At 50.2% G+C, this 26,707-nt stretch overlaps 2 protein-coding genes across 5 annotated transcripts in view; one reads left to right on the forward strand and one right to left on the reverse strand.

The window, feature by feature from the left end:
• The window catches only part of Tbc1d14 (TBC1 domain family member 14), a 110,892-nt gene extending 89,898 nt beyond the window's left edge, over positions 1–20,994 (forward strand). For 3 of the 4 annotated variants that reach the window (XM_029556486.1, XM_008853811.3, XM_029556488.1), the window contains 5 exons: positions 317–388; positions 1,057–1,185; positions 4,065–4,174; positions 12,060–12,318; positions 18,642–20,994. In XM_029556486.1, the coding sequence (XP_029412346.1) occupies positions 317–388; positions 1,057–1,185; positions 4,065–4,174; positions 12,060–12,318; positions 18,642–18,707 (636 nt within the window). In that variant the 3' untranslated portion in view covers positions 18,708–20,994. The remainder of the gene's footprint in view (positions 1–316; positions 389–1,056; positions 1,186–4,064; positions 4,175–12,059; positions 12,319–18,641) is intronic. The other variant, XM_029556487.1, reaches the window with a different exon arrangement.
• Positions 20,995–24,470: 3,476 nt separating this feature from the next.
• Ccdc96 (coiled-coil domain containing 96) lies at positions 24,471–26,566 on the reverse strand. The gene has a single exon (XM_008853817.3). The coding sequence runs from the start codon at positions 26,357–26,359 to the stop codon at positions 24,803–24,805; it is 1,557 nt and encodes a 518-aa protein (XP_008852039.1). The 5' UTR covers positions 26,360–26,566; the 3' UTR covers positions 24,471–24,802.
• Between the last annotated feature and the right edge of the window lie 141 nt (positions 26,567–26,707).

Below are 26,707 nucleotides of genomic sequence, written 5' to 3' on the forward strand. Positions count from 1 at the left end.
ACCTGGCTTACGCATTGCATTTGGAAGGGAACATGGTTCTATAAGCCAAAGCCAAAGTCAGGGCATCTGTCTAGGCTCTCATTTGACCCTCCAGCTTTTTCAAAGCAGCCTCATAGATTGAATTGCAGACTTCCTTGTTAGCAGCGAGTTGCTAGTTACTTTAGTACTTAGCCATTATGCGTTTAGAGCTGCTGCATAGTACTTGGCAAAGTCCTCCCTGTGACTAGCAGGGTGACCACTATGGCAGTAGCAGCAGGTGCTGTTCTGAGACTAACAGTACTTATGCATGTGTTGTTTGGTATGTCACTTCTTTCAGGGTGGTCCATATCATGACATGTTGCACAGTATTTTGGGCGCTTATACTTGTTACCGGCCGGATGTGGGTTATGTAAGTTATGCTTCTCAGTATTTTATAATGTTGTCATCTGTAAAGTACTGCCCAGCTCTGAGGCACTCTGTTGAGTGCCTTTGTGTTTTTCTGAGGCATATGAAAAGTCTCACGATAAATGATTTGACTTTGTTTCCTCCAAGATACTGGGCTGACGTGGCTGTTTTGTAACATTCATTACAGTTAAATTTGATGCAGTGTTCACTTTTTACATGTGATTTTTCCCAACATTAAATTTAAAAAACCTTTACCATTAACCATTTTTCAAAACTGTGCCATTAACCTTTTTTCAGAATAGTCCCGTGACTTAACAGATGTGTATGTGTGCATGGTCTTAAGTAAACCTGTTACATGTGACTGCAGCGCCACTACATGGCATGGCACATACTAGAGGACAGGAGTTCAGATGTAAAAAGCCTACGGTGGGCTTGACTTATAGTTTCTGTTTGGAGGGGGTGGGGGCTGGAGGAAGGAGAACAGGTGGCTGATGGGGCAGTCATGGCTCTGAGGAGAGTAGATCAAGAGGAGTAGATCACAGGGTTGGGGGTTCAGATTTGGTGGGGTGCGGGCCATTTTAGCGGGAGGGTGTCTGGCTTCTGTTAGTGAAGGGAAGGTACTCTGACCTTTGTGGCCACTATTGGTTAATACAATTTTCTCTCCTCTCTCAGGTTCAGGGTATGTCCTTTATAGCCGCAGTGTTGATCTTGAACCTAGATACTGCAGATGCCTTCATTGCTTTTTCTAATCTCTTGAATAAACCCTGTCAAATGGCGTTTTTCCGAGTGGACCATGGCCTTGTGAGTATACTCTGTGAATGTCCCGAGTACCATGTCTTTATTCAACAAGAATTGCCTAATCATTGTTTCTTTCCAAGAGGAAAAATGCATATTCCCTCCACAATGAGATGTTTATAACAAGGAAACTTGACCTTAAGTGTGGAGACATGGCCCATAGCCACTTGTATGAATGTATTACTGTGTTCTTTGGACGGGGGTGGAAGGTGACTTCTGTGCAGACCTGTGCCCATTGTGTCAGGAAGGCCTAACAGCAGTGTCCGCCCTGGGTCCATGAGTAGAATGAGCACTGATGTGCGCTCTGCTCACTGTCCTGGTGGGACTCTGCTCCATGAAATACACTTGCCCACAGGAGAAAGGAGGTAGGCTTCAGACCACGCTCCTCTATTTAAAAAGAAGTGCTTCAGTGTGCTGATGTAGACGGTCTTTACCATTGGTGGTACTTGGGAAGCCCCAACGTACTTCACAGCTGAGTCCCCTACATGGTCCAGATGCAGGAATTATCTTGTCTGAGACATATCTGGTACATGGAAGAGCTGAGGTTTTAATCCATTTTCATTCCTAAACCTTCGTTCTTGCTAAACCCTGGAAGAAAAGTCACTAATCCATCAGCTTTTTAGGTTGGTGTTGCCTTGATTTCCTGGTCATTACCACAGTATATCAAGATCTAAACTACTAGTGTATGTCAGCTGTGGGATACTCCCCTTAATGTCTTGAGGACCTGCAGACTTTCCTTTTTCTGAAACTGCTGCTCAACTTGCAGCTGTTAAGGGGATGTTAGCCAGCAGGGTCCTTTAGGAAGACAATTTGATAACTGTGTTTCAGTAGCTGAGAGCAGCTTTGGTGTGTAGCTGTGCTAGTAAGAGTCAGTTCTGAGAAGAGTCATAAATGCAAACAAAGCAATACGCACAGATTGTCACTGCATGATTATTTATAATTGTAAATATGAAAACAGCTAAAAAAGGGGTTAAGGGAATTGGATGGTAAATTTAAAGCTTCCAAAGCACTCAGTGAAGTAGTACTGATGTGTACTGTTGTGTGAGGAAGTATTTATTTCCAAAAGTATGTAAAGTAGGACATGTGCTGTCATCACTCCCTATTTACTATGATGGAACATCCCACAGAATAGTGTACCATTATTGTATGGACAGGCAGTTCATGAATTAGTACTTTGTTGTGCTGTTTTGAGTCAAGTTTTGAGACAAGGCTTCACTCTGTAACCTTGTCTAATCTTGAACTTCTGATCCTCCTGCCTCAGCCTCCTAAGTGCTGGGATTGCAGGTATAGACCACCATGCCTGGTTTGTAGTACTTCTGTGTTTTCTAAGTTCCTTCACAGAGCAGTTACAGGGGTTACTTTCATAAGCAGGTAACCCTCTTGAAGGGGTTCTCTCTTGAAGAAAAAGGATGAGGGGCTGGAGAGATGGCTCCGTGGTTAAGAGCACTGACTGCTCTTGCAGCAGACCCAGGTTCGGTTCCCAGCACCCACATGGCAGCTAACAACTGTTTGTTAACTCCAATTCCAGGGGATCCAATGCCCTCTTCTGACCTCCATGGACATTGTACAACACAGGTGCACTTACATACATGCAGGCAATACACTCATACACATAAAATAAAAATAATAAGATATTTTTAAAAAGGGATAATCAAAAATGGAAAAACCTCTTTAGGAGAGAGTCTCACCCTGAAGAGCGTGTTGATACTACCATACTGAGTTTATATTGCTTGTTATACTATTCCTTAGACGTAGTTCCTGGATGTGGATTTAATGTTTTTTGCTTTGAAGACAAGGTTTTACTTGATAACCCATACTGGCCTTGAACTCATGATCCTCCTGCTTCAGCCTCCTGAGTGCTGGGATTATAGACTTGTACCACCAAGGCCCAGTTTTAATTTTATCTTTTTATACATAATAAAATGGTTACTGCCCAAGTTTCTGCTAATTTTGAAGATCCCAGCTTTTCTTTGTGGAAACATCATGAGGAAAGGAAAGCCCTGCATCTTAATGTTGAGTGGGGCCTGTGCTGAGGGCGGGTTTGTCCCCAGCAAACCCGTGGGCCAGATGACTGTGCTGTGCTGCTTCCCAGCTCATTGCAGGGTGTGTGTGACAGTCTAGCCTCTACATACATACCTGTCACTCCTTCCACACTTGTGACAATTACAGGTGTCTCTAGACATTGCCATACATTCTCCTGGTCTACAGTGTAGTCCTTTCATGAAAATGAGTAAAAGAAACCAGAGTTGGGCTCTGCCCTCTACACAGTGGGTGCAGTAGTAGACCCTCCATCCCCAGAGTAGTTGCTCCGTGTGGCGGGAATTCCCCTCCATGCTGCTCCACACTGATTTTTCTTTTTTTCTGTTCTTACAAAGCTTGTGAGAACCTGGAGAGGGAGCCCCACGGCTGGCCTGCTGCGCTCCCTTTTTCGAAGCGTCTTCACTCACATGTCCAGTCTGCATGTTTCAGCTGGAGCTCTGCTGCTCCAGCCTCAGGCTCTAGTCTGTCTCCCCAGGACCTGCCAGAGACTGGCAGTCAGCAGTCTTCTCAGATGAGGATGAGCCGCAGCCTTCATACATAACAGGCAGTGGTTCAAGACCCAGCTCTACCACATACTGGCACTCTGTCCCAATTTGGGGACTTATATAACGACTCTGGGTTTCAGTTCTCTTTTCTGTAATTTGTAGAAATAATAAGATGTGGGTGGAGCTGTTATTGTGGAGATAAGAGGTAGTATATATTTCTACTTTGGATAGCTCTTATAGACAAGTTCAGCAGTTAACATAGATAATTATTAGATGCTAAGGGTACACATAGCTTGACTGTTTTGTGGTTTGGAAACTTGTGCTGATAGTTTACTAGTGTATTTCTCATTGTCTCCCTAGATGTTGACTTACTTTGCTGCATTTGAGGTATTCTTTGAAGAAAATTTGCCGAAATTGTTTGCCCATTTCAAGAAAAACAACTTAACTCCAGACATCTACCTAATCGATTGGTAAGCCTGAGCCTCCCTGTTTTCAGAGCGCTTTCTCATCTCCGCCACCCCCCCTCTGCCCAGGAATACCTACCTGCCTTTAGTTCTCCAGGCTCTTTGTCACAATCTGTGGGGCTCCACGGGCTCTTTTGGACTTCTTGCGGGGTACAGACAAGGTCTTAGATCTATTTGTTTCCAAAATGCTATTTGCCCTCCATTAAGATGTCTCTGCGTAGCAAGTCCACAGATGCAATCAGAGAGCTTGAGCAGCCTGGCAGGGAGAAGCAGCGTGTGGGTCCCAGGGCTGTCTGGGCACTGCACTGGGAGAGAGGGAAAAGAAGGGGCCAGGGAGGAGGTGCCAGACCCCAGCCTAAGGGGTTGGGGGCAGGAGGAGGGCAGCATGTGGGGCCCAAGAGTAAAACAGAGCATAACAGCTGGACTGGTGGTGTTGGGGGCCAAAGTAAAGGGCCAAGGGTAAGGGACGGGATTTGGGAGGTCAGGCCTTCTCAGTCTCAGAGGCTAAGCTGTGGGCTTGGGCAGAATTTGAGGGGCCACAGGAGATGGTTGACAGCTTGTGGTTAGAGCACAAGTCAGCTTTAAGCAACTTGGGAGGCAGGAGTTCCCTGGGTAGAGAGCTCAACGAAGGAAAGCAGGAGCAGGTGGAGAGTAGGGACAGGACGCATTGGCAGGTCCTGGAACGTGCCATGGACTTGCCAGGGGGTCATGGTAATGATATCACTGAGGAGTTGTTCATGTCAGCAACTTAGATATGAGACACAGAGGGGCCAAATTCGACTTTGGGTGTGAGAATTTGGAGGTACTTGTGGGAGATCTATGTAACGGTTTCCTGAGACCTCCAAGGAGGCAGTTTCAGAGTTCAGAGCTGGAGCCCTAGACCAGGCATGTCTTCGTTCAGAAGTTGTGCACATTCAGGAGAGGGTGGCTGTCTCCCTTGAGTACATGGGATTGAGGGTCAGGTAAGGGGCCTGGAGACCTGAGTGCTGCAGGATGCAGTTGTCACGTGGTGGAAGAGTGTGCCTCAGGAGTCTTGTGTGTCCTGGCCAGACCTGAAGTGTATTGCCTTATGGTCTCCAAGAGCCAGGGAGCCTCTCTAAGCCTCCTCTGCTTATGCAGAGACCATACTAATTGGTCTTTCAGAGCATTTCAGGGTGACTGCTTTCTTCCCTGGAGAAAGGGCTTTTATGGGGAGAGATATCACTTGGCCCAAAGGCCTGTTGGGACTGTAGCACTAACTCAGAGGAAAGAAGTGACTGAGCACTGCACAGAGAGCTAGCTGGTTTGGCTTTCCTCTCAGTGTTCTTAAAAGATGTAAGAGGACTTGTAGAAGACATCTGAGTACTGTCCGAGCCCAGGCCAAACTTCTTGATAGAGCAGACCCGTTTGCATCTTGGGAGCATGTGTGGGATGCCTGGTATGTGTTGTTTCTGTCTTAACCCAGTGCTTGCTATGGTTCTAATGACTGTATGTGTGAGGGTTGGTGGTTGGATTCATTCCTGAAGCCATTGGAGCTGATGTGGTTGCAGAATATAACAGGCTTGGATTAGCTATCAGGGGGCATGCCACTGGCCTTCCTGGCTGTGCTGGGTAGGAATACTTGGGATTCCCTTTTAAAGGGCACCTTTATTCAAACAGATGATTTTTTCCCACCCCTGTGATCATTTAACTGTACAGGCAACTCCTTGCCATCCTAATTTTTGCATCTGTATTTGATTATCAACCTTAAACCCTCAGATTTCCTGGACTTAGAGCTCAGGATGGGAAGCCTCCCCATAGCCTGGAGCCTCAGCATCTACCTGGCCTCGTTGAGGGCTTCCACACGAATCTTAGAATTCTAGGCTGGGGAGGTTCATAGGGTCTTAGAAAGCTTTCACCTTTACTTACAAAAGGACATGTGCTACGTGGTGATCAATAGAATATTAACTTGCGTATGTGCTGGGAACAGAGGGTGCATGAAACAGAACCACCATGACCATGCAGAGAGTGTTTGAAATGTTCTGTTCTCTTCTGTTCTGTTAAATTTGCAATCTGCTGATGGCTGGCTGGGTCCTGAAAATCATGGCCCGAAGGAAAGCTTTGTCTGTCCTTGTCCCACCTGCAGGTGGCTGCATGTCCAGGGTGTCCATAAGGAAAGGGCGCTCCAAGGGGTGGTCCTTCTGGGACCTTGATGCTGTGGTGTGGTTGGTGCCTGAAGCCTTCTGAGTAGTGGGCCTTCTGAATGAAGTCCTGTAGTGTGACTTGTTTCTGATGAAATACTGGCTGTATTCTAGAATAAGGACCAGGAGGACACTGGCTGTGTGTGCATTTCAGCGCAGGGCTAGGAACACAGGTAGGAAGACCTCATTAAGTGCTGTACAGAAGCTGAACTGAGCACAGTTCTCTCTCCTGAGTTATCTTTAGACTGTTCACTGAGTCTTCAATAAGCCTAGCACTTGATTGGGTGCTTATGATCAAGTGAAAGCTCCATTCAGAAGCAGTAGGCAGCCTTGGGAGGATGTAAAGGACAGGGACGGCCTTTCCTGAGGACTAGCCCAGAGGGTGCCATGGGGACACTCACCGCTTTGTTTTGTCTTCATGATGCCTGGAAGAGGTCTCCTTGTGTCTGCACACAGGCAGTCGCTGTGGCTTTCTCCCACTTTTCCCTCTACTGTATGTGCAGGTCAGTCTGATGCCAGAGCTTTGCTTCTGCCCTGCGTGTGACTGTTGGGCTTGTCTGGAGTCACATGTGCCTGTGGCCAGCACAGTAGACATACTTTGTGAGCTGTGACCAGTCCCATGACTCAGGCAACTAACCGCTTAAGCTCCATCCTCTTCTCCCCAGTGGGGCCTAAAGGGCTTGGGTCACTCCAGGGTGCTCAGAGGAGAAGGCTACGTAGGTGGAGCTGCCTGGTAGTTCTGCTGTCTGCCTTCCTCCAGTTCCACCCACACTCTGAGGTGTCCATCTTTTGCTGCTCCTCCTAGAGCCTCATGGGTCACCTCTGTATCCTCAGGGCCTGGCCCCATGCTCAGCTCAAGTCCCAGGCCCAGGGCACCTCTGTTCCTCAGGGTCCCCTTAAGTGCCAGTGACTGAGGCCCACTTGTCCGCTTGGACTGTTGCATTGGCTCCTTTTCCTACAGCTCCTCAGCACCGAGCTTCATGGTAGAAGCTGGCTAGCTTACTTCCCTATTCCTGGAGAGGGCCCTTGTGTAACCGTGGCTGGTCCTCTAAGATCAGGACAAGGGTGTGCCAGCCTCTTCATTGGCCTTGGGAGTTTTAAGTGTTCTAGAGCTGGGACCACATTGTAATCAGGGTTCTTGAGAGACAGGGAGGGAGAGAGGGGGAGAGAGAGAGGGAGGGAGGGAGGGAGGGAGGGAGAGAGAGAGAGAGAGAAAAAAAGAAGTGGGGAACGGTACAGGGCTTACTGTCCTCTTCTAGGTACTAGAACAGGTACTGCTGGGCTCAGGGTAGGACTGCAGGCAGCATAAACATAGATATGGGTGTCTGACTATTTACAGGATCAGGGGTGTTTCTGGGCTTGGTGTCTGAATTTGGGTTGAATCTAGGTGACTGCTAGGCTTTGCCTAGGTACAAGTCTGCATTGGGAGTTGGCTACTGTTTTAGGCCTCAGAGCCTATGAGTTCTTACCTAGCCACCCCTATTGTAGCTGTTCCTGACTTTCTTAGGGACCCTGGGTAGGGTAGCAGCTGCGGATGCTCCTGAGCCAACAGTGGGTGAAAAGACTCATTCCTAGGAACCAGTCAGGCTAGAAATTGGTGCCAGGGCCTGAAGGTCCAAGTCTTAAGCTGTAGGTTCTCTTTGGACAAAACTGCTAGGTGACATTAACCCACACCTCAAGTTGAAATCTGCTTTTCAACCACCTCCCTTAGCAGTTTCATCATCTGTAACATGGAGGTGAGACTGCCTCCTCTTGGGGTTGTAGGAAGAAAGTGTGCTAGGATGGATGACCCCAAGAGGGTCCTGTGCAGATCTCTTCCATGAGTTCTTAAGGAACAACCTGGTGTCCACTCCTGAGCCTGTGACTGAGCCGGGTGGCTCCCTAGCCTGTGGAGGTGCTGTCCAGACACTGAGAGTCTGTACTCTGTGCACAAGTGGCACAGAGTCTAAATGTCGCTTAAAATTCAGCTGAGCACTTGCAGGCTTCTGGTAATGGATGGCTTTCACATAAAGGGAGGGTACACGGAGGGACACCACCTCCAAGCATCCTTGCTGCAGGGGAGAGGTAGTAAGGGGCTGCTGAGGACTGAGGTTTGTACCCCTGAGGCACTTGCAGCCAGGAACAGAGAGCAGGAGGAGCTTGGTCTGGGCTCTTAGAGGAAGCCCATGACTGGGATTGGCTGTGGGTGGCCCCTGACCCGAGCAGAGAGCCTTCTGGAAGCTAGTTGCTGAGAGACCTACTTGGAGCTAGCAAGGCCCTGAAGATGTGCAGGGGCAGGAAGGAAAGAAAAGTAATGGCGGCACTCCGTACCACACTGTGCTGCTCCGAGGGACACCGCGGGCTGGTTTGGATGCTGATTAGGGGAGGGAGTGCATGCCGTGCAGTGTGAACATTGACAGGAAACACTCGCTGTGATTATGTGAAGATTCAGGGAGGAGTGGGCCTTCTGCTAGACCAAGAGGTCTCTAAAGAAGCTAGGCATGCTGGTGTACACCTTGATCTCACGGAGACTCCAGAAACGTGAGGAAATAAATTTCCACATGTAAGCCAAAACAAGACAGGGCAAAACACCCCCAAGCAAAACAGCAAACAACTGGAAGCCTTTCTATCCTAAAGGTCAGAAAGCAGCCTCCCAGGGAACTCACCCAGTCTTAGACTTGAATGAGGAGATGTCGGTCATGTGAAATAAAGACGTTTTCTTTAAAAGGCACACAGATATGAAGGCATTACAACATTCTAAGCCTTGGTAATTGCATTTCCATATGTAACAAGCAGTGAGGGAGACCCAGGCCTACGTCCTCATGGGTGCATGCTGGTGGAGCAGCTCCCAGCTTTGTTTGATTCTTCAGCAGCAGTGTGATGAACATTTGACTCTCGGATCCTTGTGGTCCTTTCTTGGCCTGGTGCCTTCTGCACACAAACCATTTCCACAGGTTTGTCACTGGCTCAGAGCTTTTCCTTCAGTTGCCAGTCAGTCCATCCACCATGTGAATGTCTGACTCTTGAACATGTCTCAAGCTCAGTCTTGTTCAGACCAGAGAGTTCATGAAATGACACCTCTGTCCTTTTGGTGAGTCAGAGACACAGGTCCAGGGTTGCTCTCGCTTTCTGTGGCTGTGTGGGTTGTACCTGCTTCCGGTCACCTCCCCTGCTTCCACTAGGTTCCATTCGTGGATTCCTGACCGTAGCTGCCCGGGCCCTCGGCTCAGCCCACACCTCCTGCAGGTGCTGTCAGCAAGCTGCTCCCTCAGACCTCCACTTGTTTCCCACTTCACTCAGGACAAAGTCTAAAGCCCTTGGAACAGCTTGGAAGGCCCTGCACCTTCTGGGCCCTGTTTTTCCCTATTCACCCCTGGCTGCCCTGCTGCCCTCAGACATGTGGTCTTCATGAACTCTGCCTCAGTGTTGGGGAGCATGCCTGGAGTTCCTCTTGTAGCTTGCTCCTTCCTCTTCAGGCAGATGGAAGCGCCTCTTGGCCACAGACTTTTCTCTGACCACTCATTTAGAAGCGCATTTGCGGGAATACCTTGCGTGCATGGTGCAACCCCTTTAGACAGTCCCTTTCTCTTCTTAAACCTCCCTCTGTGCTTTCTTTGCCCTTCTGCCCCCGAGGGCAGGAATGTTGTCTGTTTTGTTCAGTGTGTCTTCATCACCAAAGACCAGTATACAGTAGACTTTAAAAAAATATTTATGACCCAGGACTCAGAGACCTGAGGCAGGAAGGTGGCAAGTTTGAGGCCAGCCTGCACTACATTTTTTTTAAAGATGCCTGGGGCCTGGAGAGGTGGCTCAGCAGTGTAGAGCTCATGCGCTCTTTTAGAAGGCCTGAGTTCAGTCCCCTGCACTCACATCAGGCAGCCCACAGCTACCCATAACTCCAGCTCCAAGGGATCTGACGCCTCTGGCCTCCACAGCACCAGCACTCATGTACACATACCCACACACAGACACATACATATACATAATTAAATATAATAAATCTTAAAAAAAAAAGAAAAAGGCTGGTGAGCTGCTTCGGGTCAGAAGGGCTCAGCCTTTCGGAGGTGTGTCCAGGCCCAGGCCGGTGGGTGTGTTGTGGGGAGGTGTGCCCAGGCCCAGGCCGGTGGGTGTGTTGTGGGGAGGGGGCCATTCTAGTGCTGGCTCATTCCACCTGAAGGAGTTGATGGCAACCCATGAGCAGATCTGAATTCAGTATGTGCTACATAAGAAAAAGAAAAAAAATCTAGTTCACCTAATGGCTTTAAAAAAAAAAAAAAAGCCGGGTGTGGTGGCACATGCCTTTAACCCCAGCATTCAGGAGGCAGAGGCCGGCAGATCTCTGTGAGTTCAAGGCCAGCCTGGTCTACATAGTTCCAGGACAGCTGGGGCTACAGGGAGACCCTGCTACAAAAAGACGAAAAAAAGAAAATCCGTCGAGGGACTCCCTTTTGTTGTCGCTGCTGTAGCTGTTCTCTCCCCGTCAGCTTTTCCTTAGGAGCTGCTTTAAGGATACAGGGAGTTTGGCTTCCATTTGTGCACTGATACCTGCCAGTGGGTGTGAAAGTTAGGTTGCTACATTCTTACTTTTGGTTATTTTTATGGTAGGGTCCTGCTCTATTCCAGGCCAGCCTCAAACTTGCCATCCTCCTGCCTCGGCTGCTCAAGTAACTGGGATTATAGGTGTATACCACCACACCCAGTCTGCTTCTCCACCTAGATTCACCTGATGATAGAAGGCCTTCGCCCTGGGACTCAGTTGACTTACCACTGTTGATAGGTAGTTTGGATTGTGGTTATCATAGAGAGAGAGAGAGAGAGAGAGAGTGCGAGCGAGCGAGCGCATGCGCGCATGGACATTTGCAGGCCAGTGGTCAGCCTCAGGGGTCATTCCTCAGAAGCTATCCATCTTATTTTTGAGACAGTGTCTCTCATGACCTGGAGCTCCCCGAGTAGGCTAGCCTGGCTGCCATTGAGCCCAGGGATCTGCCTGTTGGTCTCCCCAGCTCTGGGATTACAAGTGCATGCTACTGGCACCTGACTTTTTACATAGTTGCTGGGGATTGAGCTTCATCCTCATGCCTGCAAGGCAAACACTTTAACACTGAGATATCTCCCCAGCCCTGATTATCATATTTTTAAAGGGAATATATTCCATCTGATGGTTTGCATTATTAAAATGTAAGATCAATTTTTAGTAATCTACTGTCATATTTATTGGGGAGAGCCAGACATAGTGGCACATGCCTGAAATCTCAGGACTTGGGTTGTTGCAGGAGAATCACACAATCTAAGCCAAACTAGTATGCCGTGTAACTAGATGCAGTCTTGAAAACCAAAGAGCAGCAGCCGTTTGGGAAAAGTGAATCTTGTTCCATTTCAGACGCCTGCTGGAAAAATGGCGGACAGCACTCTCTCGAGTCTGTTCTCCTGTTCCTGTTCCCTGGCTGCCCCTGAGCTCCACTGAGATTTATCTTGTCTAATTACCATTGTGTGCAGCACCTGCCTCGGCCAGGGCCTAGTTCATACTCAGTGGACACCTGCTGGGAGAAGGTGTGACCAGTGTCAGTGATTCAGAAGCTGTGTGGCGGGTGATAGTGTGTGGAAGCTGCTTTGTGTACAGTGTAATTGACCTTCAGAGTGAGTCCAGGCCAGTGCCCTCCACGTGTCAAGGGACTGACTCGGTGCTGTGTGTGCTTGGAATTCAGGGTCCATTTTTATACCATCCCAAACCTGAAAGCTCTGCCTCTCTTCAGGATCTTTACCTTGTACAGTAAGTCGTTGCCCCTGGACCTTGCCTGCCGCATCTGGGACGTGTTCTGTCGGGACGGAGAAGAGTTCCTTTTCCGCACAGCTCTGGGCATCCTGAAGCTGTTTGAGGACATTCTGACCAGGATGGACTTCATCCACAGCGCGCAGTTCCTGACCAGGCTGCCCGAGGACCTGCCAGCAGATGAAGTGTTTGCAGCCATTGCCACGGTCCAGATGCAGAGCCGGAATAAGAAGTGGACACAGGTAAGCGGGTCGCCGGCATGGCCACGGGACTAAGGCGTTTGCTGCTTAGTGAGTCTTTTGAGAAGAGGGCATCTTGGACGTGGTATTCAGGCTTGAGGGGCACAGCCTGGCTCTACCTCAGCGATCCTCTGGATTCCTCTCAGCTGGAGGGGTATAGGAAGACCACCCCCACTGTGCAGTGACAGGGCACAGCCATTGAACTTCTAGGTCACCTCTGTGGGGCTCAGCGTGCTCGAGAGCATTTAAGTAAGCTACATTCCCTGCTCCCTTAAAAATTTGCTTTTACATTTGAACCCTGTGTGAGCATGAGTTGGGGTGGGAACACGTACTACATCCAGCTTGAGTGTGGAGGTCAGAGGACACCTGGGACAGTCAGCTCTCTCCCTTCACCATGCCGGTCCTGAAGATTGAATGACGGTCCTCAGACTTGGTAGAAAATGTCTTTATGCAGTGGGCCATCTCATTGGCCTCCTTCCCCTTTAAAACAATGCCAGAGACGGCTGAGGGGACTGAAGGGACTAAGAGGCCAAGCCCCCGGCCAGGTCTGTGCACTGTGCAGGATGCTGTGTACTTGGGAAGTAGGTGGGATCAACCAGAGATGTAGCAGTCACCGAGGAGGCCCCGGCCCGTCTCCGACCTTCTGATGTGCTGCTCTGGCCCTGTCTGAGCAGCTCTGCCCTGGCCTAGTTCTTCATTCCCCCAAGTCTTCTCAGAGGCCTTCCCCTGTAGAATTGACCAGTGTTGTTTGGCCCCAAGTGTCATCATGCTAAAGAGGAGACGGTGTGGTTTGAACTCCTCCATGTCCTCAAAGTTACCTGATAGTGGGGCCTAGTTGGTTGATTAGTGTTCATTTCTGACTTAGGTTTGTTATTAGTGGAAGACTGTTTATGTGTGTGTGTAAGTAGAGACCATCTTGGATGTCATTTCTCAGGAGCTGTGTACCTTGTTTTTTTGAGATTGGTCTCTTGCTCACCTGGAGCTCACCAGGTAACTAGGCTGCTGTCCAGCAAGCCTCGGGATCCTCCTGTCTCCACCTCTGGAGAGGCTGGATTACAAACATACCGCACCTAGCCTTTCACATAGGTTCTGGGATTCAAACTCAGGTCCTTGTATCTACATGAGAAGTACTTTACTAACTGAACCATCTCCCCAGCACTGTGTGTGTGTGTGTGTGTGTGTGTGTGTGTGTGTGTGTGTGGTGTGTTTATTGTGTGTGCAGCAGCAGATTTAAAATACAGAACTAGACTAAAGCTTTAGGAAGGAGCCCCATGCACGTGCCATCCTGCTTCAGTGACCTGTTACCCTGCCCACATCTCTCTACATTGTAAAAGCAGTCTTAGGCAGTGTGTCACCTTTAAGTGTTAATACATCTCTCAAGGCACTTTAATTTTTTTAAAAACTTAATTGAATTTTTGTGTATTTCATATAGAACATCTTAATCATCTTTATACCCCTTCCCCATTGGCCCGTACCTATCCCCTGCCCTCCCACTGGAGTTCGTATATTCTGTTATTTCTGTTAAGCCCTATCATGTCAAGTTAGTGTCCCCAGATGTCCCTCAGTGCAAGTTCATCCTCGGAAGTCTAGTAGTCTATCTAGAGTCAGCTCTTCCTCACTCAGCACTAATCAGCTGCCAATAATTCTTTAAGATTGGGGTCTGCTGTCCATTTCCACAGTTCTGTGCTGGGGTTTTGTCTGCTTGAGTTTGCATGGGTCTTGTGCATGCTGACACCATGGCTGTAGGTTCATATGAGCAGTGTCCAAGGAGCCTGTAGGACTCCGTTTCCATATGGTCACGTACCTTCTCCCTGACTCTTAAAACCTTTCTGCCCCTTCTTCTGCAGTGGTCCCTGAGCCCTGGGTGGGTGGACCTTAATATAGGAGTCCTGTCCAGGGACCCACACTCTGCAGACTCTATTCTCTACGTTTTGGCCATTTGTGACCTTTTGTGTTCCTGGTCCTCTGTTAGATGAGGGAGCTTCATTGACAAGAATTGAAAGATGCGTTAGTGTTCTCTTCATCCTTTGAAGCCTTAGGTGTAGAGGCTGCATCCTAGATGTGCCACTTAGGCTTGGGCAATCCACAGGCAATCTCTGCCTTACACCAGTGGTGTAACTCTGTAATTATCTCTGTCTCTTGAAAAAGAAGCTTCTTTGATGGGTGGTGACTGGGACACTTGTCTGTATTTTGCACATAGTAAGAAATTACATTTGTCTAGGGATGTGACAGCCTTGGGGTTTTCTCTAAGATCTATGACCTCTCCAGCCATGTGTATTTGGCTGGGTTTACAGTACCACACAAGTTTCCTTTCACTGAGTGGGCTTTAAGTCCAATTAGGTCGCTGATTACCCCCAAGATAAAAGTGCCACTACCGCAGCAGTGTTCTTTGCTGTGCCGGTCACTGATGTGGTTTCTAGGCCTTGAAGCTGGGGTTGGACCAGCGATCGATGTTCTCCCGTAGCAGCTTGCGTAGTGCTCTGCAAAGCTATGAGAGCTGGACTTCAGGGGAGGTGGCTTCCCGGTCAGTTCTGGCTTCCTGCTCCAAATCCTGTGTCCAGAATATATCCTGTCATCAGCAATAGGGTCTTACCTTAAAGTTCTGGGAGACCATCAAAGGCTGTGACAATAGCTTGTATAATTTTGGGAGTCTCTTGGACCACCCTGGCCAACAACTCAAAGGAAGGTTTCTCCTGTCTGGCCCTGTTTCTTGTTATGTGGCCTTCAGCTGTACACACAGACTCATGTAGAGATCTTGTATGTGTAATTTTTTTAGTAGGGTTTTGGACTAATACGATGCCCTCTTGTTTTTTTTTTTTTTGTTTTTTTTTTTGTTTTTTTTTTTTTACATTAGCTAGGCATTATTTATCTTTCCTCTCTCTCTTTCTGTCTAACCCTCCCTCCATATCCTCCCCATTTTCCCCATTTCTCCATTGATAATTCCTGTCTGCTATGATCCCACCTCTCGAGCTCCTTCTTCCCCTTTATCCCCATAGTTCCTTGTACAGCCCTCTCTCTCCCCCTCCCATTTAAATGCCCCCGTTTTACCCATTTCTCCCTTAGTAACACCCATCTCCTACTGTGCTTCTCTCTTGGGCTCCTTCTTCCCCTTTTCCTTCCTGGTTCCTTTCCATTTTCCTGGTTCCTGCACTTACATCTGGATACATACTCATATATAAGGACTTGGTGCTAGGACCCACAAATGAGGGACAACATACGTCCTTTGTTTTTCTGAGTCTGTGTTACTTCATTTAGTATAACAGTTTCTAGGTCCATCCATTTACCTGCAGATTTCATTTCATTCCTGTGATCTCCCCACTGCATCCCTGTGGCCCTCCCTCACTGCATCCCTGTGGAGCTCTCCACTGCATCCCTGTGGCCCTCCCCCACTCCCACTGCATCCCCGTGGCCCTCCCCCCCCCCCACTGCCTCCCCGTGGCCCTCCCCACTGCATCCCTGTGGACCTCCCCCCTGCATCCCTGTGGCCCTCCCTCACTGCATCCCTGTGGAGCTCTCCACTGCATCCCTGTGGCCCTCCCCCACTGCATCCCTGTGGACCTCCTCACTGCATCCCTGTGGACCTCCCCCACCCCCACTGCATCTCTGTGGACCTCCCCACTGCATCCCTGTGGACCACCCCACTGCATCCCTGTGGCCCTCCCCACTGCATCCCTGTGGACCTCTCCCACCCCCACTGCATCTCTGTGGACCTCCCCACTGCATCTCTGTGGACCTCCTCACTGCATCCCTGTGGACCTCCCCACTGCATCCCTGTGGCCCTCCCCACTGCATCCCTGTGGCCCTCCCCACTGCATCCCTGTGGCCCTCCCCACTGCATCCCTGTGGCCCTCCCCACTGCATCCCTGTGGCCCTCCCCACTGCATCCCTGTGGCCCTCCCCACTGCATCCCTGTGGCCCTCCCCACTGCATCCCTGTGGCCCTCCCCACTGCATCCCTGTGGCCCTCCCCACTGCATCCCTGTGGCCCTCCCCACTGCATCCCTGTGGCCCTCCCCACTGCATCCCTGTGGCCCTCCCCACTGCATCCCTGTGGCCCTCCCCACTGCATCCCTGTGGCCCTCCCCACTGCATCCCTGTGGCCCTCCCCACTGCATCCCTGTGGCCCTCCCCACTGCATCCCTGTGGACCTCTCCCCCCCCCACTGCATCTCTGTGGACCTCCCCACTGCATCTCTGTGGACCACCCCACTGCATCCCTGTGGACCTCCCCACTGCATCCCTGTGGACCTCCCCCACTGTATCCCTGTGGACCACCCCACTGCATCCCTGTGGACCTCCCCACTGCATCCCTGTGGACCTCCCCCACCCCCACTGCATCTCTGTGGACCTCCACACTGCATCCCTGTGGACCAGTGGCCCTCCCCCCCTCCCACTGCATCCCCGTGGCCCTCCCCCACCCCCACTGCATCCCTGTGGCCCTCCCCACTGCATCCCTGTGGCCCTCCCCACTGCATCCCTGTGGCCTTCCCCACTCCCACTGCATTCCTGTGGACCTCCCCACTGCATCCCTGTGGACTTCCTCACTGCATCCCTGTGGTGGCATTTCTGGGTTTCTCTGTGTGTTCTGTAGTTTGGCTGAAGGCCATTCTCTGGTTTAAAATTTGTTGATGTTTGGCAAGGTTACTTCCTAGTAGTTAGGCTGTCCCTTAATTTTTTTGCGGGGGGGACACATGTATTTATTTGTATATGTAGCAGGGAGCTTTCGCATGTAGAGGTCAGGAGACAGCTTGTGGGGTTGGTTCTCTCCTTCCACCATGTGCGTCCCAGGATCAAAATCGGGTCTTCAGGCTAGCTAACAAGCACCATTATTCATTGAGCCATCTCACTGGCCCAGGAGATTTTTCTTTCTTTTTTAAATTTTATTATTTCTATTTTATGTGTATGCGTGTATTGCCTGCCTGTAGGTAAGTGCACCCGTGTCATGCAATGCCACGGAGGTCAGAAGAGGCTGCCGGATCCCTGGAACTGGAGTTATAGACAGTTGTTAGCTGTCATGTGGTGCTGGGATTTGAACCCGGGTCTTCTGCAAGAACAGTCAGTGTTCTTAACCACTGAGCCATCTCTGCAGCCCCGAGATTTCTTTTTCAAGTGATGAAAGTGCTCTGAAGTGGACTTCTGGTGAGGTTTGCACATATCTTTGGCAATCCCCCAAAGCACTGGCTTACATACTTTACTTGGGTGAGCTGTGTATGACTTGTACTTCAGCAAAGCTCGTACAAAGGGAAACTCGCTGTGTGGTAAACAAGGAGCAGTCTGCATATAAGCATGGGGCCTGGGCTCTATAGTTAATGAAAATCTCAAGAGGGAGCAGCAGGGCCCCTCTGAATTCTGAGTTAGGGACCACGTGGGCCACATGCACTTGTGAGAGTGTGCTTTGGGCTGGCTTGTTGTTTATTGTGGCTATTTTAATCCAGATGGGAAACCAGGCCTTATCTCACAGACAGGACTGCACCTGCCCTGGACTAGAAACTTGAGTTATCACAGCTGATGCTCTGTCTACCGTGGTGCTTTCATGAGACCAAAGGGCTCATGTGTCACCCCCACCCTGACTTAAGCTACCCATGTGAAATAGGCATGTGCACTCAGACGGAAGGGTTTAGCCCAGGTCTTGCTTCTTGTGTTTTAGGGACTAGGTTATAATTAAGTCATGGGCTATTTGAGTAGCGAGACATTTTCTCATTAGCAGGTTAGTACTAGTTGAGAGCCTGATTGTGGTAGTGGGGGGCATCAGTGAGCGTGTGCAGTTCAGCCCTCATGAGAATTGTGATCCATGCATATTTCTCTTGGATTCTGTTTGAGTTTAAGGTACTGTAGCTCTTTCAAGTCAGAAATATTTAGATTTGGTTGGCAATCCTGTTTTCTTGAAGGCAAGAGGCACTTTTGTTTCTGTCTCACTCCCGTTGTACAACTTACTTGAAACCTACCGAGTAGGCTTCTGCTTCACCCTGATCATCTGAGACTCAGAACGGCACAGAGCTTAGTAAGTCCTCTGCAGCTGAGGGTCCCATCATTTTGAAATCAGATGGGGCTAGCTTGAGTGTCTGGTTATAGTTCAGGTCTCCTAGACCTCTGCTCCAACATAGGTGCAGTGGCTGGTGTGCATACTGGAGTGCATACTGGAGATTAGCTAGAGATAGCATGGGTGGTTGCCATGGTGGAAAGATCACTTGGATGCAGGGTTGGTAGCCAGCCCAGAGAACAGACAAGTAGAGGAGAGCTGCCGGGGAGAGCCTGGCTGCTGTTTCTCGGTATGTTCCAGTGAGTGTGCCCTGTGTGTTTACTCACAGTGTCTGCTCTGTGATTCTAGGTGCTGGCTGCGCTGCAGAAAGACAGTCGGGAAATGGAGAAAGGAAGCCCCTCCCTCAGGCACTGAAGCTGCAGTGGAGCTTCTCTCTCGCTGAAGCAGATCTCCACATGGCACTTGTGTGCTTCCAGACTGACACCCCAGAAGGACAGGGGCTCTTTCCACACTGGATTTCTGATGCTGGAGTTGGCCTTAAAACAGCTTTTAAAGAATTACACCCAGGCTCAGCCTTAAGCAGCTCCATGGACCTGCACACTGGCAGTGACTGTGACCAGCCACTGCATCTTCCACATGGGTTAAAGAGGGCAGTGCTTGTGTCCTCCTCCTCTTCATTTCAACAACAGTCAATTAAATTTTAATGCCATTATAACAACTGGTAGAAAGTACATTACGATCTTTCTTAGATGCATGAGAAATGTTATTTGAGAGATTTCAGAGATGTTATTGGCTCATATCATGGATAAGGAATTCCTGATTTAGTTACTGACATAATCTGTCCAGAGATGAAAGGTATGTTTTAAAAACAGGCCTTGCAGAGTAGTTGGTGGAGAGTGCTCGTGGACTCCTGGGATTCCACTTGAGCTTCGTGCTGACATCTGACCATGTGGCCTTCACACAGTATGGCAGGAAGGCCGAACATGCGCCTTCCTGTTACCCTTTCCTGTTAGGATCCTGTTCTCAGGCACCTGTCCCCGAATCTTTTGAGCCAGGATGGGTTGGAGCAGAGGAGATGTGTGCCAAGAAGACCTGGGACAGGAGAAATGTGCTCTTTAAGGCAAAGGGCTGGAGAGAGTGCAAACATAGTTCCTTTCTTGCCTGCTTGTTTCTGGGAGGCTGGGTGGAAGCCTCTGGAAACACTGTCGTGTGGGAGGCTGCTCCCGTGCGTTGGCAGAGTGCCCTTTTTGCCTTCGTCACTTGAGCAGCTGGATCCATCCTAAGTGCCAGGGACACCCCTGCCCACATCTGCTTTAGCAGACGTCTTCACAGACTGCTGTAAGGACTGAAGAGTGAGACAGCCTTACCAGGGTTCTTAGCGTCGACACCATCAGCCCTTCCCTGTGTTAGTTGATTTTCCTAAGCTCATTCCGAAGTGTTTTTCTTGTTTTTCTTGTTCTAGTTTTTCCTAACTTGAACTTCGTATAAGAAATTTGACCATCCGACTTCACAGAAATGAGCAGAGTGATGGAAGGACAGTCCAGTGTCTCTGGAAACAGGTTCCTAGGGGTGCAGTCATCCAGCCAATGCTTATGCGGATAGTCCACACCCTCCTCAGCCATAGACACTACCCCCAGAAATCATCCACCCATGGGGAGCCCTTGACTCTGACTGCAGCATGTGGCAGGGAGACTCAGGGTGCGGTGGAAGGCCTTGTGATGACACGTGTGTGTTCCCTCCATCTGTGGTGCTTGTTGGTGATGGTCAGTGCAGCAGCAGGCCGTCACCCTCATGCCCTCTGCCCCACGTTACCTCTTGTCCTTTTCCCTGCAGTCTCATCTGTAGTCTCACGTGATTTCTCCAGGGAGGCTGCAGAGCACCCTAGACACAGCCCTCTGTATCAGCCTTGAAAGGCTGACTTGCCTGCCCCTGGGAGGATGCGGTCTTCACTGGCAGTCCAGTGACTTCCAGACCCAGCCAGCCTGTGAGAAGTGGACTGCTCAGCCCAGTGTGCTGTCCTTCCTTGCACATGTACTTTGGTTCCATGACATGGGCATCTGTTCTCTCAAGATGTATATATTTTCTTACTGTACATAAAGACATTCCTTAAGTCATACAGAAAGTGTTGTGACAAGGGGGCTTGGGCTTGTTCAAAATGCCATTGTGAAATTCCCCATGTGTTGACAACCCACCTCTTACCCTTTCCTGTTAGACATAGATCTGTGGGCACTTAGGAGTTTTCAAACAAGACTCCATACCAATCTGGAGCACTGACCACTCTCTAGTCCAGGTAAGGGTTTCACACCTCTTCAGGGCTCCTGTGAGCCTGATGTGTCCTCCTCAGAGGCCGTAGAGTTCCTCGTTCCTCTGCACTGAGGGCCCTGATACTTGTTATTTAGGCAAACTGGAAGCCAACCCTGACACGTGCCCTGCAGAAGTCTGCACCTCCCATCTCACCTGCCGTTGACTTTCATTCCCCGATTTGAGGGCACTGGGCAGCTCGCTCTTGGGAGCAGCTGCTCAGTTTTTGACTATTTTGGATCGCTTGCCGATAGGAGACTTCTGGTAGCACTTGCTGCGTATCATGTTTTAATTGCTTGTACAGTTAATCTTTAATTTTATTTAGTAAAGTGTATCAAAGTAGGACTTTTTGAATTGTAAATACGTGGTTTTATTAAAATAAAGTCATGTAAAATTGTCACTATGCTCTCACTGTATGTATGCTTTGGTTTAAAGTTGTGACTCTTGTGGTGTAGCAAACATTTTGCTGTTATGTTACTTATTTTAATGTCCAGGCACCTAGCTCATGAAACAAAAGAACATGGGACAGTTACTTTAGTCATGGGATTCCAGACTTGGGCACAGCTATGCTGAAACCCGCCACTTGTCACTCCCATGAGAGGGAGAGGCAGTCACACTTTGCCAGCTGGAGACCCACACTCTTAACATTCCCTCAGGAGGATGGTGGGAGGATGTGGGAGCTCCTTCCTGTGAGCCACTGGGAAGGTGGCTCTTTGGGTGGGAGGGTCCAGAGGCTACTTGGAATCAGGCAGGACAAAGGCTCACTGTGAGTGAGTCTCCTTCCAGACCTCCCAAGACTGCTGGGAGACTGTGTGCCACAGCCTCTAGCAGGGACTGACACAGGGCTGCAACTTCTCCAGACAGCTTCATTCTCTGAGCTGTTCTTTGTAGTCTGTGAGGTGAGCTGATAGACTGCAAGGTTACTGAGGGCTGGACGGCTGCTCTGGCCTCCCCAGGCTTTGGGCCAAGTGCTGTATGTAAATTATTTACTCTCTGACTCGTCCTCATTCCAAGTACAGGATACAGAGAATGACTTGCTCAGGCTCCTACAGCAGGTAAATTGGTATGAGCCCAGAGCCTGAGTGCTGGCTCTTGAGACACGGTCTAGGGAGGAGGTCATGTTAGCTTTGGGGCCTTTGGAAGCTTCCCCTAGTTCTCATCTCCATCCAAACACTGCCCTGGGGTGTGACCTGGACCCCATTCCTTTGGGTTTCCTGTATGTAGGAGAACACTGGAAGAAGCCGTGGGAACTTGCTGTATACCTGTGCTGTCAAAACATGGCAGCACAGCAACTTCTGAGTGCCCTGGACTGGAGGAGTGGGGCCACAGGTCAGAAGCTGCCCATACCAAGCTGGCTCTGAGGTGACGAATTGCAGCACCGGAGCACAGCAGCAGAAGACAGGTGACACTTCTGGGCCTTAAGTGGCGCTTTTAGGTGGACGAGGGGACGGGCCTGACCAGCAGAGGACACCTTACAGCCGAAGACCAGTTCTTGGTAGAACCTACTGAAAACATGGAGGAACCATTCAGGCTTTGCTACCTAAGGGAAGTGGCCATGGCACACAGCGTCCACGTACCCGTCAGCAGTGCCAGCTTGCTTTGGAGTGACCTGCTCCCTGGGCAGCACCAAGCCAAGGCCTGTTCTTAAATCAGCTACCAAAGCCACCTTCTGTGGGGGAACCACCTTTTCTTCAGATAGCTTCTAGCCTGTTCTGGAGCTCCAGTAGAAACTGCTCCAAACCAGAAATAAACCTGATAGTAGCTTGCCTAGACTAGGGCAAGCACAGTGTAATAAATTCATAAATACGAGCCTGAACTGTACAATAACCCACAAACATTGTCCGGGTAGCTAGACTTGTGCCCTTGGCCTGTAAACTTTTAGTATCTCTTGTATGCCTGTTTGTGACAGGGTCTCACTACATAGCCCATGCTGGAATTACAGGTGTGTACCATGAAGCCCAGCCTGAAGTGGTGTGTAGGTGTGCACTTTCCAGTTCAGTGCTGGGGATCCAACACAAGGCCTTGCACGTGCTTTGAGTTACATCCCCAGCACTTTTAGTATCTTGCACTTGTGAACTTAGGAATTTAAAAATTTCCCCCAATTAAATACATAAATTAGAAGTGGTTACAGAAAATCACAAGAAAAATATCCCCTTGACTTTTGCCACCCAAAGAAGGTAGTTTCCATATTTTTCTACAAACTTTTTTCTTTTATAAGCATTTTACAAATGAATAGATGGTTAGACAGGTTGTTCCATCCTGGGTTGTAGATATTTCCACTTATGTAATTTAAGGATCTTAGTTTCCTTTTCTCCTACCTTGGGCTGACCCTAGTAGCTGGTGGAGGTACGGACCCTCCCCTAATGGCAAAGCATTATAGGCATTCAAGTAATGTTCTCAGGCAGTGATGAGAATGCTATTGGGTATTAATACCCAGTGAGTTTATTGGGTTCATCCTATGCTGGCTACTAGGGAGGATGGTGAACACACTGTCTCTCCTAGAGCCTTTGTCTCTCCAGGGTGTGGGGTACAGGAGCCCCAGGAGAGTAGGGGACAAAAGGCTGGTGGGGCTGCAGAGAGCACAGAGTGAAGCAGTGTGATAAGGAATGCTTAGGGTCTGTGGAATGCTCCCTTTTAAGTTAATATTTGTGAGTGTGTTGCTCTTTCCATGTTCGAGCACTTGTCTATAATCTAATTGGAACCATGCGGGAAGGTAATCAGATGAAGAATGTCTTGTAATTGTAACATGTCCAGCCCTTGGTACTGTACAAAAGGTACTATAAGGGCCCACTGGTGACCTGTGCAGTTGTTACTTAGGACTCATTTGTAACTTCAGGCAGTGCCTAACCTCATCAGATTTCTCTGTCTTGGTGCTTCCGATCCACTGCTCTCCATGTTCAAGGCTCATGAGTATTCACTGGGGTAGCTGACGATGGGTCGGAGTCAGCTGAAAATACCTTTCCTCCCTATGCTGCACCAAAACCACAGAAGGACACAATCATGATCAAGCCCCTTGCTTGTCAAAATAGCCAGTTTCACTTGGAGCTTCCCTAACCGCAGAAACCTCTGCTCCTAGTGGGAGTCACAAAAAAAGAAACATTTCCAGTCGCAATAATTTACTGCTTCACTTTGGCTTTGATAGACAGGATAGAAAGAAAACCAAAACGGTAGCGCTTAAGGGGGATGGAAGCCGAAGGCAGCTGTGTGAACTATTATTATTGTAGTCTGTGGTGTCATATAAGATAGTGTGTTTAAACTATGGAAGTTAGAAAAGGAAACATTCATTGACTCTGTCAAAGGCAGTATACTTTGGGAAATAAAATTGTGTCATCTTTAGAGGTTGTCTAGTGCCAGAAGCCAGATGGTTGGTACTGCAGATGGTTCAGTGGGCGAGTGCTTGCTTTAAAACATGAGGACCTGAGTTCAGATCTCTTAACACCCATGGAAAAAAGCTGGGCTTGGCCTCATATGCCTTTAACCCCAGAGTTGGGGAGCAGAGACAGGTAGATCCCAGGATCGTGCTGGCCAGCCGACCTAGCCAAGACAGCAAGTTTCCAGTTCAGAGAGACCTCAAAAGTGAGGTGCATTTGGCTTCCACATGCATGCACAGACACATGTGCACATCCTTTGTAAGATCCACTTACGTTTAGGAATGAGAGAATACTATGTCCTGAATGCAGCGTCTGTAGTCTGTGTTGTCAGCAGCTTCCAGTCATTTTTTTGCACTTGGCAAAACTAGTATTGAGTGTGCAAGTGCATAAGCATGCACACACACACACACACACACACACACACACACAAAGGGTATTAGTGAACTAATTGAGACAGTGATTCAAGACTACATAGTTTAAAAAGTCCAAAGAAGACTGAGTAATTAGACCAATGTACAGGAATCTTTGTCCCTTGCCCACTGACCCTTACACCATCCTTACATTCAGTGGAGGAACAGTACCGCCTTAAGGCTCAGCCCTTGATTATGGGATTGCTGAGCTGTAAAGATTTTCATATATCAGTTTGATCGCCCCCTTTTGTCTCTCTAGATCTATTTTCATTAACCCCATGTGTAACTATTGTTAACCGAAGGTGCTGGCTGAAAACTGATAAAATAGTTCCATCCAAGGTATCCCAGGCTTTTCAAAGAGCAGAGGAGCACGGCGCGGTTTGCTGGGCTCCTGCACTTTCTGCACACAGCACAGGCTGCAGGACTGTCAGCTGGGGAGGAAGGCTTTGGCTTCCCCGATCTTCTGCTTCACACCTTTACAGGACAGGGTGAGCCCGGCATGGTGGTGCTTCAGCGATTCCAGACGACGACTGAGCAGTTCCGTCTTCTCCACCTTTTCCTCCAAGTCCCTGAGGAGTGATTCCTTACCCAGAAGCCCACATTTCTGACTGAGTTTAATGTTGTCAATTTGCAGGCTGTCTCGGGCTTGCTTAGTCTTCGTCAGGATGTCCCTTCCTAGGGCTACCTGAGCATCAACTTCCAGAAGCTGGGCCCTTTTGCACGAATTCTCCATATCCACGAAGTGCAGCTTCTCCTTCACGTGCGTTATTGTTTGCACGTTATTGGTCACCTTGTTGCGCAGTTTCAAGAGTTCCTCGTTTCTTTCCTCCACTTTCTCGTTGAAGATCTGGTTCTCGATCTTGAGCTGCTCGAAGTCAATGAGCAGCAGCCCTTCAGCCAAGTCCTGCTGGGCCTTCATCCTGGTTTCGAAATGCACCAGGCTCCGCCTCAGCTGCACGTTCTCCAACCGCACGGCGCTCATCTCCTCCTCCTTTTTGTCCTCCAGCGCCTGGATCTGCTCCACCTCGCGTAGGGCAGCCTGGCGCCCACCGCGCAGGCGGCAGCTGCCCATGACCTGCATCACCACCTGCTTCTTGAGGGCCTGGAATCGGCGCCACTCCTTCTCCACCATGGCCCGCCTCTCCTGGCACAGCCTCTTCAGCTCGTGCACCTCCTGGCGGTACCACTCCAGGTCGTCCGCCTCCTGTTTCTTCAGCTCCTCCAGCATGGCTAGGTATCGCAAGTAGGCGCGCTCCTTGTCGGGGGACTCGGGCTCTACCCCCTTGTCCCGGGCTTCGGCCGCTTCCAGGCCTTTCTTCCGCAGAGCCTCGCAGATCTTCTGCTGCAGGTACAGGTTGTAGCGCTGGTAGCGGTTCCGCTCCACCAGCAGGGCGTGGTACTGGTCTACGAGCTCGCCACGCAGCTGCTGCTCCTGCAGCTTCTGCACCTCCAAGGGCCACTCGTAGTCGTCGTCGGACTCGTCGTCCTCCTCCCGGTCCTGAGGATGCTCTTCCCTGCTCTTCTCGTGGCGTTCTCCAGCCTCCTGGCCGCCTTCCCTCGCTCTGTCCTCGGACTCCCTCTTTGCTCTCTCTTTCCAAGCCTGTTGGACGGGCGCAACCCCCTCCTCGACGATCGTGGTCAACGGCAGAGCGGGCCGGAACCGCGACTCCTTGCTCTTCGCCTTCCTCGCCTTGTCCTCCGACTTCTCCCACCCGTAGGGCCCCTCCTCGGTCTCGTAATCGGACTCCGACTCGGGCTCCGGCTCCCCGGGCCGGGCGTCTCCCGAGGTCTCGGTGGCCGCTTCCAGGGGCTCGACATGCCGGTAATCGCCCCTGTCGGAAGGCTCCGCGTCTGCCTCGGGCTCGGGCTCCGCAGCGTTGGCCGGGATGTGGCGTTTGTAGTCCACTGTGGCCTCGGACAGCTCCCTGGACCGGCCTTCCTCCGCTCCGCCTTCGCCCTGGGTGTCCCCGTCGTGGCTGTCCATGCTCACCCGCCGTGCCGGAGCTGTGGCTCGCTGCGACCCCGCAGTTAGGTTTCCCGGGGCAACCGGGGCGCGCGCGCTGGGCCCCGCGATTGGTCGGCCGCCCGGCCCCCTCCTCCCCGCCTCCCGGCCGGAGCAGGCCAACGAGAGCCCACGAGCAGGCGGAGGGGGCTTCTGATTGGCTGCGAACGCCACGAGGGGCGTGGCCCGCTCTCAGGACTTCCGGTAGGTTAGGGCCCGCCGGCTAGCCGGGGGCGGGGCCTCGCGGGCAGGCTCGCGGACGCGACGGCTGGTGCGGGAGCGCGCAGGCGCAGAGAGGTGGGCTGGCCGCCCGCGAGGGGGCGCACGCGG

This window comes from Nannospalax galili, unplaced genomic scaffold, assembly GCF_000622305.1.
Source record: "Nannospalax galili isolate Female #2095 unplaced genomic scaffold, S.galili_v1.0 scaffold2927, whole genome shotgun sequence".
Classification (NCBI taxonomy): domain Eukaryota; kingdom Metazoa; phylum Chordata; class Mammalia; order Rodentia; family Spalacidae; genus Nannospalax; species Nannospalax galili.